Source organism: Urocampus carinirostris, chromosome 6, assembly GCF_059441175.1.
Source record: "Urocampus carinirostris isolate Australia breed hairy pipefish chromosome 6, RoL_Ucar_1.0, whole genome shotgun sequence".
NCBI lineage: Eukaryota > Metazoa > Chordata > Actinopteri > Syngnathiformes > Syngnathidae > Urocampus > Urocampus carinirostris.
This window is the reverse complement of record NC_142354.1, coordinates 45,442,945-45,457,899: the sequence shown is the minus strand read 5'-3', so window position 1 is coordinate 45,457,899 and position 14,955 is coordinate 45,442,945. Positions and strand designations below refer to the sequence as shown.

The following is a 14,955-nucleotide window of genomic DNA, read 5'->3' as shown; positions in this document are numbered from 1 at the left end:
CCACCTGACATGCATGTCTTTGGAAAGTGGGAGGAAACCGGAGTCCCCAGAGGAAACCCACGCAAGCACGGGGAGAACATACAAACTCCGCACAGTGAGGCAGCTCATTCACCAAGTACATGTTTTTTTTGATGCGCTTCAATAAGCTCTTTTTTAAAAATTTTCGGGGGCTTCAGGTTGGGGTTTGGACTTTATTTGAAACAGGCCTTTTCTTACTTTTACAATTTTCATGCAACACTAACAAAAAAACTGCGATGACGAGAATAAAGTCGCTCTCCAACCTCCCCTCATTCACCCCCCTTTCTTCTACTTAACGTGTTGCGCGTCCAAAAACAGCGTTACTAAAAGTAACCTAGGCGCAGTGGAATTTTTGTGAATAAAGCCTCTTTGAACTCAGTTGGGCATTGTTAACACATACTCAATGTGGAAAAGGCTATACCTTTAACGTTTAAAGGACACATCAAATGACGCACCCCACCTTCAAAGCAAAGACAAATTATTTTAAAGTATTTGTTCCCATTTTAAAGATGATTTTGTTTTTTTTATACACAGAAACTGAATTACAATATAATAAAAGAAAGAAAACTTAAACATATTTTCTCCCAATGAAATAATCATTTATTTTTTTAAGTGTATTGTTGTTAAAGGGTTGTCTTACCTAATTATGTAAAGTGCTATAGCTGTTTTGATTATAAAGTAAAAAGTACCGTAAATTCTGGAATATAAGCCGCTACTTTTTTCCCTAACTTTCAACCCTGCGGCTTATTCAGTGATGCGGCCACCAGCGGCGCTCGAGTGTAGCTACCATTAACTGCCCTGTCTAAGGCACAGTTTGGGATGAAAGCTATATTATTATTATTAAAGCTTTGAAAACTCTCTCGGTGTACTGTCTTTCTTCGTAAATATGTGTAACCCATGTATAATATGTATTTGCAACTGTATATTTTTGTAATGTATTTATTTGTATTCATTTTAAACACTTATTCTGATATGTTTTGTACGGGTGAACGAAAAATCAGGGGCGGAACAAACGCGGGGTGCCGAGTTTAAGTGGGGACCGCTAAAGGTGAGGGACAGACAAGGAAAGAAGAGGGGGTAAAAAGTTGGTTAAAGAAAAAGGAGTTGCGTGAGTAAATGTGTTCATCTGATATATTTTTCCCACCCTTACCTTTGGAAATGCACTTATTTCCTTGGATTACTTTCAACGGGACCCGTACTCTGCAGGTCTGCATCAAACCTTAAGTACCGGTATCATTTTCCGTTCATTTTGCTGGCTGTGATTTTTGGACTGTGTACTTTAATGAAGGACATTTAGTTTCAATCGCGGGACAAGAAGTCGGTTTTGAATGTGGGCGCATGCGGCTTATATACAGGTGCGGCTTGTGTATTTACAAAATCGGTTTTCCTCTTAAAATGTGGTGGGTGCGGCTTATAATCGGGTGCGCTCTATAGTCCGGAATTTACGGTAATCAAGAAGTCACTAAAATAAAGACTTTTGTGTTTGTAGACGAAGAGGACGTGCACACGGCACTGCCTCTGGCATCCATTGGCAGCTTCTTCTCGGACGACGAGGAATCCCTCAAGCAGCAGAAGAAAAAGAAGAGCAAAAAGATAAAGGAGGGGAAGGAGGTGAAAGTCAAAAAGCGGAAAAAGGAGGTGAGTTCCCATGAGCCAACACAAACCCTCTACTTGCGTTGATTCACGCTCTCATATAACTGCTACTGTACTTCCCAAGTTCATCAACATCATACATGCTACCAAGTACATATTGAATTCAAAAGTACATGCAAGATATAATGGACTATATTGACAGTAAATACTCCAAGTATATGGTGCAATGCTCCTTATGGTATACAGTATTTCATTTCAGGTACTGTAACTGTATGATGAAATGAAATATAATATACGACATATTACGTACCAACCAATGCACCCTCTAAGCTGCGCGCGTGCGCAATCGCGCACTGCTTGCATATTCTCAGCGCGCAAGAAAATCTATCCAGCGCAATGTTCCCTCTAAGCTGCGTGTGTGCGCCATTGCGCACTACCCATAGCTTTTCCGCGCACAAGAAAATCTAGCCAGCTCACAAAAATCAGGGCTCGAAAATGCTAATTAAAAAGCAAATTAAGTCAAAGTTACAGTGCATGAAGGTAAAAATAAACAGGTTCCCCTGACGTTGTGTTCTAAATGTGATATTTGGAAGTCAAGGTCGAAGTAGAACAAAGTTGAGTAAAGTCAGTAGAGTTTTTCGAGAACCGGCTTCTTCGGCTTGGCTAATTAAAAGGAACCGGCTCTTTCGGGTCCTGAATGGCTCTTCAGGTTGTTTTCACTATTTTCATCCCTAAATGACCAAATATTATGTAGAATTATGCACAAAATGACTTAGAGGAAGGGGGAATAGAACACAAAAGAAAAAAATACCAAAAAGAAAAAGTAGTGAAAAGCTGAGATAAAAAGAAACAAAAGGAAGAGAAAAAAAAGAAGGAAAAATTCAGAAAAAAGAAAAGAAAAAAACAAAGGAAAAAAAGGAAATAGAGAACAAAAAGATAAAAGTAACTGCTAGGAAAAAATAAACACAATGAGATTTTTTTAAAGGAATTAAAAAAAAATAGAAAAAAACAGGGAAAAAGGAGAAAAAGTTTGTGATGCATTCAAATAATTTCCAATTATACCAAGTCAATCTTGTTGCCAACAATGTGATTAAATACCGTTGTGTATCGTGCAACCGACTAAATAAGCCCCAAAACATGTTAGTATTATGCGACAAAAGATACCAGGAAAAAAAAGAAATGGAAATCTTGTGAAAGATTTGTTGTAAAAAAAAATGACGTTTGTAGGCCATACAACCTTTGCAATAATACATGAGTCAATTCATACAAAAGTGAAAAATAATTTTGCATTGCCGGAAAATCCGCAAAATGTAACTTGATGTCAAGTTTTGGACATGTTTGATAATGACTTAGTTGCCACACTTGGGATTGCTGTTGCTCACTGTTGTTTCAAGCGTTGCTCACTGACTTTGTGTGAACGCTCAGACCACGGGTCTGAAAATGACAGGGAACATTGCTGGCGACCATAGTCGACGATTAGTTCTATTGTTGACTATTTCTTGAATCGATTTTTGTCGACATTGTTGACTAATTATTGCAGCTCTATACCGTATTTAAGGCTTACGCAACGACCACCCAACTATACACAGACCCCCCCCTAAATCCTTTTTTGACAGTCCCAACAAAAGAGTAATGGTCCATCTCTCTTCTCATTTCCATTCCTTATCTCCAGCTATCTCTACTACTTTTGTCACAAGAACCGCAGCCAGGATTTTCCTTTTCATCCGATTGGCAGTGAAACAAAGGTGCTACAGTGTGGAAGCCGTTTTTGTAGCAGCTCTCAGATCAGTCTGCCGAGTTGATTTTACAGTTCAGCTGTGAGGACAAAGAGTTGTTGTTGATTTCTTTTTTTCACATCAAGCTCGAATATTCAGCCGTGTTCCCATTGGCTGTCTGGTGTGTGATTGTGCAGACTGCAGTGTTTCCCTGTGAGGCAGAGGCAAAATGCGGGAACATCTCATTTGATTAGGTTATCAGCCGTTATCTGATTGTTCTCTCTCCAAGGGAGCTAACCATCCTCCCCTTTTGTCCTCTTTGCCCCCTTGTGCCACGTGCGGGCCTCTTTCATCTCCCCTTTACCTTACCCGGCTTTTTTTTTTTTTTCCCAAGCTCCCCTCCTCCATTAGGGCTCCTCAATTCTTTCCTCAGCACCACCTCTTCCCCTTTTTCTTCTTATGCATAAATGAGATTTGTCTAGACGGCGAGAAGAGCGGGCCTCTGCATAACAAGCTCGTTATGCGGTGCCGCGTGATTGGCTGCTGCGGTTCTATTAGCCGCCGTGTGTGTATGCGGGCTGCACGAACGAGCGAGAGAAGAAAATTAAATAGGAGGGAGATGCAAATGAAAATGAACAGTGGCGAGGTTTTTGTGTGTGTGTGTGTGCATTTTAGTGTTGTGGGACTGATGCGAATGACAGTAAAAACTAGGAAGAGAGAGACTGCTCAAATGTGGTCGCCATGGCAACACTGCCAGGCTGCTCGGAAAGGATTGGCGGGCGCCGCAGCGTTGCGAGCCTTTCCACTGCGCCACAGAGTGAAACTAGAATGTTTGCGTGTTCGTATGTGGAAGCAACAAGCTGCAGACGCGCACACACATTCGCTCGAGTTCAATTTTCTATGCATGAAAGCAATACAGACAGGAAACTGAAATGTATGCAGATGTGAGGGGAAGGAAAACACAAATGGAGGAATATGCTAACATAGACTCACACTTGCAAACAATGGACGTGTTGTTACACAAAAACAGCTGGCTTGTGTTTCATCATAAAGCCTTCCAGATGTTTCATTACGTACATTTCTGAAATGTTCACTTTGTTCTTTTATAGTACACGGGCCGCAGACCATTTGCAGACCGCATTTGTTATTTTACCATTGTGGCCTTTGAACAATTATCTGGAGTTTATTGTTACACTAATGACCAATCACGTGCGGTGAGGCGCGCTCAGATTTACAAATAAACAAACCAACATCTTATTCATCATTTGATTGGCAAGGCAAGAAAGCCATATACATATAATAACGCATAATTTTTGCTGGGGACGCATCGTGTCAAATCAACGTGCGTCCCCGGGGCGCAACTTTTTGGTCACAAAATTGTCATTATTACCCGATTACTTTTTTTTTTTAAACAAAGATTTACCGCAGTCCAAACTTTTCGTCATGCATATCCGCCATTGTTGTTTTGGTCTCGCGGCTCGAGTTTTCGTCTGCACGCCGATCTGGGCAAACGAGATCTCGTTGCTTCGAGATGACGTCATTGTTGTGGTGCTTGTCGTCGAGGGAAGGTGAAAATCAACACAAAGTTGGTCATTTCTTCAGTGTCAGTAATAAGTCAAAACATAATGCCGAAAGTGATGACAACGGCAATAATTCCGGCACGAAAAAAACGGCGGAGAGATTCTTCGGAAGATCGCTAGGAAAACACGTGTGTTGAAGCGAACGACTCAACGAAAGAAAATAAACAAAATAATACTCCTAAGCAAGATAAGGACTTTCCTGCCAAAATTGAATTAATTGTATTCCTGGTTACGCTACGAGGAGGATGATAATGGATTGGACCTTGAGAAGGCATTACAACAGTGGCGTGACAGCAAACCACGAAGAATATATGAACTGAAAAATCTGAAGTGATAACCGCTTAGTATTACCAATTAACTGTGATGATTGAAACTGCATGAATATATAGGCTAACATTTCAGCAATATTATTTTGTATAATGTACAATATTGTGAACTGAAAAATCTGAAGTGATAACTGCTTTGTATTACCAATTAACTGTGATGATTAAAACTGAATGAAAATATAGATTACTATAGTTATTTCAGCAATATTATTTTGTATAATGTACAGTATTGTTGTGAACTGAAAAATCTTGAAGTGATAACTGATTTGTATTACCAATAAACTCTGATGATTAAAACTGAATGAATATATAGATTTATATGATATATTTGTCGCCGGTTTACAATTTCAACCTGGATAACACTAAATTTTGGGGAGCCATAGATCTCTGTTGGGACCCATAGATTTTGGAGCATGCGAGTCCCCGGGACCCATCACTTTTCACAGCTCAAATGAACACGGGTAATCCCTAGGTTTTATATATATATATAGATATATATATTGCAAGATAATTGCTTGCCTCATTTTGCAGCTACAGACACTCAGCACAATAACATGTAACATACTAATTTCATTGAAGTATATTCATGACATAATGCTACCATTCTTTCAAGAACCCACGTTGGTTGGTGTAGAAGCAAAGTGCACACACAGGTTAGTACAGAAAGCGGTGGTCTTTTATTCGGGCCGGGTTAGGTTCTCAGGAAGTTGGTGAGCAAAGCTAGGGTTGTGATCCAAGAGGCAGGTAATGGGTCGGTGTTTCAGTAAACCCAAGCAACGGAGGCGTCAGTCCTAGAGTTCGTCAAGTGGTGATTCAGAAGGGCAGGCAAGAGTTTGGTACTCTGGTATAACAAAAGGTTATGACAAGAGTGCTAGGGACTTGACACGGAATACAACGAACTAGCACAGAGCCAAAGAGACACAGAGAGTTGTGTTGGGGTGTGGTTGATGGCTAATAACAGACATGGGACCAAGTCACACATGTGCAAGTCTCAAGTAAGTCTCAAGTCTTCACCTTCAAGTCCCAAGTAAGTCCCAAGTATTTTTTTCTTGGGCAAGTCAAGTCATAAGTCAAGTCCCGAGTCTTAGATTGCCAAGTCCAAGTCAAGTCACAAGTCATAAAAACAGCGACTCGAGTCGACTCGAGTCCAAGTCACTAAGTCTCAAGTCCCCATGTCTGGCTAATAATCCTTCATGAGTCCCTCTGCTGCGACATCTATCAGCCTGAATGAGCCTTTGTCATGTCCCTTTCTTCACATGGTTAGTCTGCCTTGCCATAATTGCATTTATTTCATTATTTATTATTATTGTTATTATTATTATTCATTTTGTTTTCATTTTATTTGATCCATTGTGTGTGTCTGTGTGCTTGGTGTTCTGGGTGTCACGGTCGCCTTGGTGACCAGTCTGCCCCGCCCCCTGGGCAACAGCTGAAAGCAGTTCCATTAATGGTGGGTCTGTATTTAAGGCTGCATGGTGGGCTCTGCGGTTGCGGGTTCATACTACTCATTATTCACAATCCCGGTCTGTTATGCCTTGTCCTGTTTTAGTCTGTTATGCCTTGTCCTGTTGAGTTCGTGCCGGAGGAACTCTGTATTGTTCTGTTTTGCCTCGGAGTATTGGGCGACTTTTATTTTATTAAATAAAACCTATGGATCGTCAACGCATTTGAGTTCTCCCTTCATGCCTCCTGCCTCCGTTCTGGTCCGGTCACCTACCACGCCACCACGTCTCGTGACACTGGGTGTGGAAAAAGGTGGAGATTTTATTTCTTATTGTACATTGAATGTATTTGTTCAACACTTTGAGAGACTGTTCATTGGCCAAAAATGTTTTACAAATACATTCCGATTTGATTTCTGATTTCATTTGAAGTTTTTCCGTTTTTCCTGGGCTAATCTCTCAAAAGTGAACCATTTCTATTCTCTCCTGGATAGGGAGGCATCCAGTTGAGTGTGGATAGCGAGCAGGACCGGGGCTCGGACATAGACGAGGATGAGGTTGACCGGCAGGAGCGAGGATCCGGCAGCGAGAGCAGTATGTTCAGTCCTTGTAAGAAGAAGAAAAAGAAGCCCAGGGAAAAAAAAGAGAGGAAGCCCAGAAAGAAGAAGCGGGACGAGGAGGACGACGACGATGATGATGAAGACGGGAGCATGAAAGTGAGTTATAAAGCTAAGAGCTCACAAAGCATTTTTTAAATTGCGAGAATTGCCAAATAAATGAGAAAACTTCAATCATAGTGCACGACGTGCAATAAAATGCATTGGACTCATTGAGTTCTGCGCCCGCCCCGCTGTATGACTTACAGCATACACCAGCCTATCACAGTCGTCCACTCAGACAGTCACGCCCACCCAACAGATAAATCCTTACCTAACCTGCCCCTGTGATAGCATTTGCTGTATGCTGTCTGCTCTGAACATAATTCACAAATGTTGACATCAATAACAATTAAAACAATTTTAGCACCGAACTGGCAATAAACAAAGCTCGAAGTGGAGAGGGGTCTTTGGACCTTGCTAAACCACATTCTTAAGACGCTGGTTCTCAAATGAAAATGTATCTTATTTATGCTATATTAGTTCATTAGTGGATACGTTGATATTTAGAACAGATTTTCATGACAAGCCACAAAGTGGACATGGAACGGTGATACAGTGGAACCTCAGTTTTCGAACACCTCTCAGTTCAAACAAATGGGAGTCTGACCAAAAATTTCGAGACATTTTTGCTTCGCTGTTCGGTCAAAAAATTGGAGTCCGAACGCCGGTAATGCGTGGACGGGTGCGATGCTCGCGGCGTACGGGTGAAGATCGCTCTTTTCTTGACCAACTATTATCTTGTGCGGACGTGCTTCCTTTTGCTTTCGCTTTTAATATAGGTTTACCAAGTCTTTTAGCCCCTAATTATGCCTCCCAAGAAAGTCAGTGCAAGCAGCAAAGTTGCTACAGGTGAAAAAAGAAAAGTAGTGCGTACAACTATTGCCTTTAAGAAAGAAATCATAGCAAAACATGAAGGAGGTGTGCGAGTGTCTGATCTTGCCTGCGCCTTCTGCTGACCACCACAAAGGTAAGAAATCCTATGCATAAGTTTTTTCTTTATCCTTTTTTTTAAATTTTTACACGTTCATGTTAGCGTCATCTTTCGTACGGAAGATTACGATAACGCGAACGTACGATTAGCCTGGGTTAGCTTTAGTTTACGTTAAACATTCAAGGTAAACATTCAGGGTGTTGGAACGGATTAAAACGATTTACATTATTTTTAATGGGAAAAATGATTTCGGTGATGGAACAAATCGGTTTTCGAACAGTGTTCTGGAACGGATTATGGTCGAGAACCGAGGTTCCACTGTACTAGTTTACTACTGAAAGAGAATCCAGTTTCCTACGGTGAATAAATATTTCAACTTACAGTCACTATGTCCTCCTTTAAAATCTCATGTAATGACTGTTACTTCTTATAAGTGACTGGTTGCCGACCACTGCTTTACAACATATATATTGATCAACGACATCTCAATACACAATCAACCTAAATTATGAAATGAGACAAAGCAACTGAAATTTGCCCTGAATCAGTGTTCTCGTTTGCCCGCGTCATTTTTGCTGGGGACGCATCGTGTCAAATCAACGTGCGTCCCCGGCACGCAACTTTTTTGACACAAAATTGTCATTATTACCCGACTACATTTTTTTTAAATCAAAGATTTACCGCACTCCAAACTTTTCGTCAGGCGGATCCGCCATTGTTGTTTTGGTCTCGCGGTTTGAGTTTTGGTCGACACGCCGATCTCGAGTTGTGTGGTGAAAAGTCCGTCTCATTTTAGAGAACCGGCTTTTTCGGCTCAACTCATTCAAACGTCTCACTTGCTTTGATGCATTATATTACAAATTATGTTGTATAAAGAATTTAAGAAAAAAAGGAAGTATAAAAGAGAAAATGAAAAAAGACAGGTTTGTGGTTATCCCTTTCATCGGTATATTACCAACAATAATTTGATGCAGAAAATGAATTCATAATTTGATGATTAAAACTGAATGAATATATAGATTTATATTATATATTTACAATGTCAACCTGGATAAGACTAAATTTTGGGGAGCCATAGATCTCTGTCGGGACCCATACATTTTTGAACACGTGAGTCCCCGGGACCCATCACTTTTCACAGCTCAAATGAACACTGCTGAATAAACGTTTGTGTTGATCCCTCAGGAGCCCAAATCCTCCAGCCAGCTGATGCACGAGTGGGGCCTGGATGACGTCCAGTACAGTTTCACCGAGGACGACTACAAGACCATCACTAACTACAAAGCTTTCAGCCAGTTTCTCAGGCAAGATCCCTTTTTGCTTCCCTGCTGTTTGCTGTGGAGCAGCGCTCACTGCTCCTTTTGTGTCAACTGTCAACACGGTGCATGCTCACCTGGGGCAATCTGGAGTAGCTGATGCACGTGCACGGCCCAACGTGTGCAGTCAGCCGCTTGTTGTAAGACTGCAAAGGAAGGCCGTGACCCATGGGGTCCTCAGAGATCTGACACTTTCACATAGGGCAGCGTGCCAGAGCTCAAGCTGTTGCCTGATACATGACAACCGTGACACAGCTAAGCTGCTCTCTCTGAGTATAGGGATTTTGGCCACGTGCATTTGTTTACAAATTCTAATAAGGTTTCATGAAGCCACACGCAGCCAGTAAGGCTTTTTTAACCAGGCCCGCCACATGTTAAAAATAGAATATATATAAAATGGTCAGGAAAAAAAAACGTACTTACTTACGTTTTAAGGAAGGAATGATTGGGGCAGGGGCGCTCAAAATAAGGATGGTATTCAATGAAAAAAATAGGAACAAAGTAACAGACAATGGGTCACAAAACAAATAATCCCAAAATAAACCTGACAACAGCCGAATCAGAAACAAAGGCCAAACCGGAAATGGAATTGCAATGAGCTGACGCAGTGTGCTGTCCGAGCACTCAATATAGGTTCTCATCTCATCTCATTAGCTGCACCGCTTATCCTCAGTGGGGTCGCGGGGTTGCTGACCTCAGAACTGTGCCGCACACACGCTAACCATGGCACCGCCGTGCTGCCCGCTATTGCATTTATTTTTTGAAAAGAAAAAAAAAAGTTTGTCAATGTGTAACACACCCTTCCCCTTTGAGAACCACTGAGTAAGGGAGACACATTTAGTGCTCCTAAAGCTGTGAATACAAGCCAGCGTTCTACTGGAAAAATGTTGGACCCATGACAGTATTGTCTCCCGCCAGGCCTCTCATTGCCAAAAAGAATCCCAAGATCCCCATGTCCAAGATGATGACCGTCTTGGGGGCCAAGTGGCGGGAGTTCAGCGCCAACAACCCCTTCAAGGGCGCCTCTGCCAACGCCGTGGCTGCAGCCGTGGCTGCCGCCGTAGAAATGGTCACTGTGGCACCGCCGACTCCTGTTGCCCAGCCTGCCGCGCAGCTTGGGCCCATCAAAAAAGCCAAAACCAAAGAGGGGAAAGGTAAGGCAGGGACTCTGACCACTTACAAATAATAATGACCTCATCTTATGAGCTTCATTTGTTCAAGGATTGTGTTTGTAGCTCAAATTGCTTGTTGGAACGAGCAAACCTTCCCGATATGAAATAAGTAAAAACTGATTGATCCGACCCCGTCCTCCCAAAAGCATACAAGTGAACCCTATTAAACACATCTTCCTGAACACTAAAAACACATTCAGAAAGTAATCAGTAATAAGATAAATAAAAGGATATTAATGAAATGAAATGCGAGTTTATTTTGAGCGCCCTAATATGTGCTTTTGCGGAGGAAGAGGGGATTTCAAGGAGGAGTCAACTTATGTTTTGGCCACATAACATTTCTTGTGCTCAAATATTTTTATTTACATTTTCTCTTGAATGGTGGCGCAGAAAATGAAAAGAGACCGTAAACATAGGAGTCTCCGTTGAATTTTGTAAGTATGACATTTCCCAGCTAAAGAAAACACTCAGTCACACATTCATACCATCCAGGATAGAAGAAAAGAAAAAAATACAATAAAAAAACTAAACAAAAAACAAAATAGGGGGGGGGGGGCATAAGTAGAAATAATAATAACTATAACAATATGGATCCACACATAAATGAACATTTGTATACATGTATACATTCATACACATATATATCCATACATATACATGTACACACGTACACACACATATTTACACATCCACACATTACACACATCTATCAATAATAAAATAAGAAAAAACAAACGATAGGGATGGGGGACAGCTAAGAGTTAGTGATCCTTCATGTCAAACTGCAGGGTAGATAGATAGATAGATAGCTAGCTAGCTAGCTAGCTAGCTAGATAGATAGATAGATAGATAGATAGATAGATGGATATACAGTGAAGAAAATAAGTACAGGGAGTGCAGAATTATTAGGCAAGTCGTATTTTTGAGGATTAATTTTATTATTGAACAACAACCATGTTCTTAATGAACCCAAAAGTCTCATTAATATCAAAGCTGAATATTTTGGAAGTTGGAGTGGGGCTTTTTTAGTTTTAGCTATTTTAGGAGGATATCTGTGTGTGCAGGTGACTATTACTGTGCATAATTATTAGGCAACTTAACAAAAAACAAATGTATACCCATTTCAATTATTTATTTTCATCAGGGAAACCAATATAACAGCTCAACATTCACAAATATACATTTCTGACATTCAAAAACAAAACAAAAACAAATCAGTGACCAATATAGCCACCTTTCTTTGCAAGGACACTCAAAAGCCTGCCATCCATGGATTCTGTCAGTGCTTTGATCTGTTCACAATCAACATTGCGTGCAGCAGCAAACCACAGCCTCCCAGACACTGTTCAGAGAGGTGTACTGTTTTCCCTCCTTGTAAATCTCACATTTGATGAGGGACCACAGGTTCTCTATGGGGTTCAGATCAGGTGAACAAGGAGCCCATGTCATTAGTTTTTCTTCTTTTAGACCCTTTCTTGCCAGCCACGCTGTGGAGTACTTGGATGCGTGTGATGGAGCGTTGTCCTGCATGAAAATCATGTTTTTCTTGAAGGATGCGGACTTCTTCCTGTACCACTGCTTGAAGAAGGTGTCTTCCAGAAACTGGCAGTAGGACTGGGAGTTGAGCTTGAGTCCATCCTCAACCCGAAAAGGCCCCACAAGCTCATCTTCTATGATACCAGCCCATACCAGTACCCCACCTCCACCTTGCTGGCGTCTGAGGCGGACTGGAGCTCTCTGCCCTTTACCGATCCAGCCACGGGCCCATCCATCTGGCCCATCAAGACTCACTCTCATTTCATCAGTCCATAAAACCTTAGAAAAATCCGTCTTGAGATTTTTCTTGGCCCAGTCTTGACGTTTCAGCTTGTGTGTCTTGTTCAGTGGTGGTCGTTTTTCAGCCTTTCTTACCTTGGCCATGTCTCTGAGTATTGCACACCTTGTGCTTTTGGGCACTCCAGTGATGTTGCAGCTCTGAAATATGGCAAAACTGGTGGCAAGTGGCATCTTGGCAGTTGTACGCTTGACTTTTCTCAGTTCACGGGCAGTTATTTTGCGCCTTGGTTTTTCTACACGCTTCTTGCGACCCTGTTGACTATTTTGAATGTAACGCTTGATTGTTCGATGATCACGCTTCAGAAGCTTGGCAATTTTAAGAGTGCTGCATCCCTCTGCAAGATATCTCACTATTTTTGACTTTTCAGAGCCTGTCAAGTCCCTCTTCTGACCCATTTTGCCAAAGGAAAGGAAGTTGCCTAATAATTATGCACACCTGATATAGGGTGTTGATGTCATTAGACCACACCCCTTCTCATTACAGAGATGCACATCACCTGATATGCTTAATTGGTAGTAGGCTTTCGAGCCTATACAGCTTGGAGTAAGACAACATGCATAAAGAGGATGATGTGGTCAAAATACTCATTTGCCTAATAATTCTGCACTCCCTGTATTTGAACACCCTGCTATTTTGCTATGTCTCATATGTAATCACTTAATGTACACTTAAAATTAAAGTTACAGTAACTTGAAATGAACATACACACAAACATTTTAACAGCACTACTTTTAATGTTTTTTTTTTTTTTTTTTTTTGCCTTGTATTAGTTTGCATACCCAAACTGGACAAACTGATGCTGGCAATCACAAGCAGTGAGCGGGCTTGAGGGGTCTGCTCGTGAACATGATTTTCCTTCTTAGCACGAGATAGATTCCTCTTAAGAAAAACACTCGTACTCCGAAATTCTCTTGTTAAGAGGTGCTCGTATAAAGAGCTACCGCTGTAAGGTTCTTCTACTGACACTAAGCAAATGGTGAGTACCAACGATTACTTATATTGTATATGTCTCAAGGGCCCGGGGCTCGAAAGAAGAGCAAGAGTTCAAAAGATGTGAAGAAGAAAGTTAAGGCGAAGAAGACCAAATCTAAGGCGGGCCAAAGTGGGAAGAAGAAGAAGACGTCCTCGGTGAGCCTTTTCGGCCAAGGTAATCCTTTTGTCCGTGCGGTCATTGTGCAAGTCTGCTTCTGGTTCAGAGTGACGAAGACTTCCTGGATGAGTCGGACTTTGACGACATCAGCATCCTCACTGCTTCGGTGCTTTGCGATGCTACGGGGGGCGTCGCTACCAAGAAAAAGACCAGACGGGGGCGCAAAAAGAGGAAAAGTAGGTCACAACCTATGATGATGGAAGTCCAAAGTTTTAAAAGTCTTCAAAAGAAAAGAAGCACATCATTCAATCTGTCTGTCCACATCCATCCTCTATCCATCCATTTATCCATCCATCCATCCATCCATCCATCCATCCATCCATCCATCCATCCATCTATCCATCCATCCATCCATCCATCCATCCATCCATCTATCCATCCATCCATCCATCCATCCATCCATCCATCCATCCATCCATCCATCCACCCATACATCAGTGCTTGTTTTGCCGTTGCTCCATCGGAATGAATTTGGCTAATACCAGACAATTCTTGAATTTGGCAAACTAATTTCATCCTTGCAGAGGAGGACGGTGATGGCTATGAGACGGACCACCAGGACTATTGTGAGGTGTGTCAGCAAGGTGGGGAGATCATCTTGTGTGACACGTGCCCGAGGGCGTACCACTTGGTGTGCCTGGAACCTGAGCTAGAAAAGGCCCCCGAGGGTAAATGGAGCTGTCCACACTGTGTAAGTACCATCGGTGACAGTTCCAATAGTCAAATGAGAAGGACATTTTGTTCTATTGTAAGCAGTTAAAAACATGAAATTATGCAACTAGGTAGATTTGATCCCAGCCTCCTTAAAAGGGTGCACACATTTTTTTGCTTGTGGTCTTTTATTTGAAACATCACAAAAACCTTTTATATAGTGGTGTGTAGAGTTGATATCTTGTTTTTCTGCATGTGTTAATTTATATTTTGTTCAAAAGTACATTTTAAATGAATACTTCAATCCCTTAAAAGGGAAAATCACATTTCAACAGATGCCACATTATTCCCTGTGATATTCCTCACGGTCCTGAGCGTTCACACAAAGTCAGTGAGCAACGCTTGAAACAACAGTGAGCAACCCTAATCCCAAGTGTGGCAACTGAGTCATTATCAAACATGTCCAAAACTTGACATCACGTTACATTCAGCGGCAATGTAAAATTATTTTTCACTTTTGAATGAATTGACTCATGTATTATTGCAAAGCTTGTACGGCCTACAA

The 14,955-nt window shown here is 41.5% G+C and overlaps 1 protein-coding gene across 2 annotated transcripts in view; it reads left to right on the top strand.

Annotated features, from left to right (window-relative positions):
- The window catches only part of chd5 (chromodomain helicase DNA binding protein 5), a 92,417-nt gene that overhangs the window by 14,265 nt on the left and 63,197 nt on the right, over positions 1–14,955 (top strand). For both annotated transcript variants that reach the window (XM_088339081.1, XM_088339080.1), the window contains exons 2-8: positions 1,508–1,656; positions 7,169–7,390; positions 9,450–9,568; positions 10,499–10,734; positions 13,605–13,717; positions 13,786–13,915; positions 14,264–14,430. In XM_088339081.1, the coding sequence (XP_088195207.1) occupies positions 1,508–1,656; positions 7,169–7,390; positions 9,450–9,568; positions 10,499–10,734; positions 13,605–13,717; positions 13,786–13,915; positions 14,264–14,430 (1,136 nt within the window). The remainder of the gene's footprint in view (positions 1–1,507; positions 1,657–7,168; positions 7,391–9,449; positions 9,569–10,498; positions 10,735–13,604; positions 13,718–13,785; positions 13,916–14,263; positions 14,431–14,955) is intronic.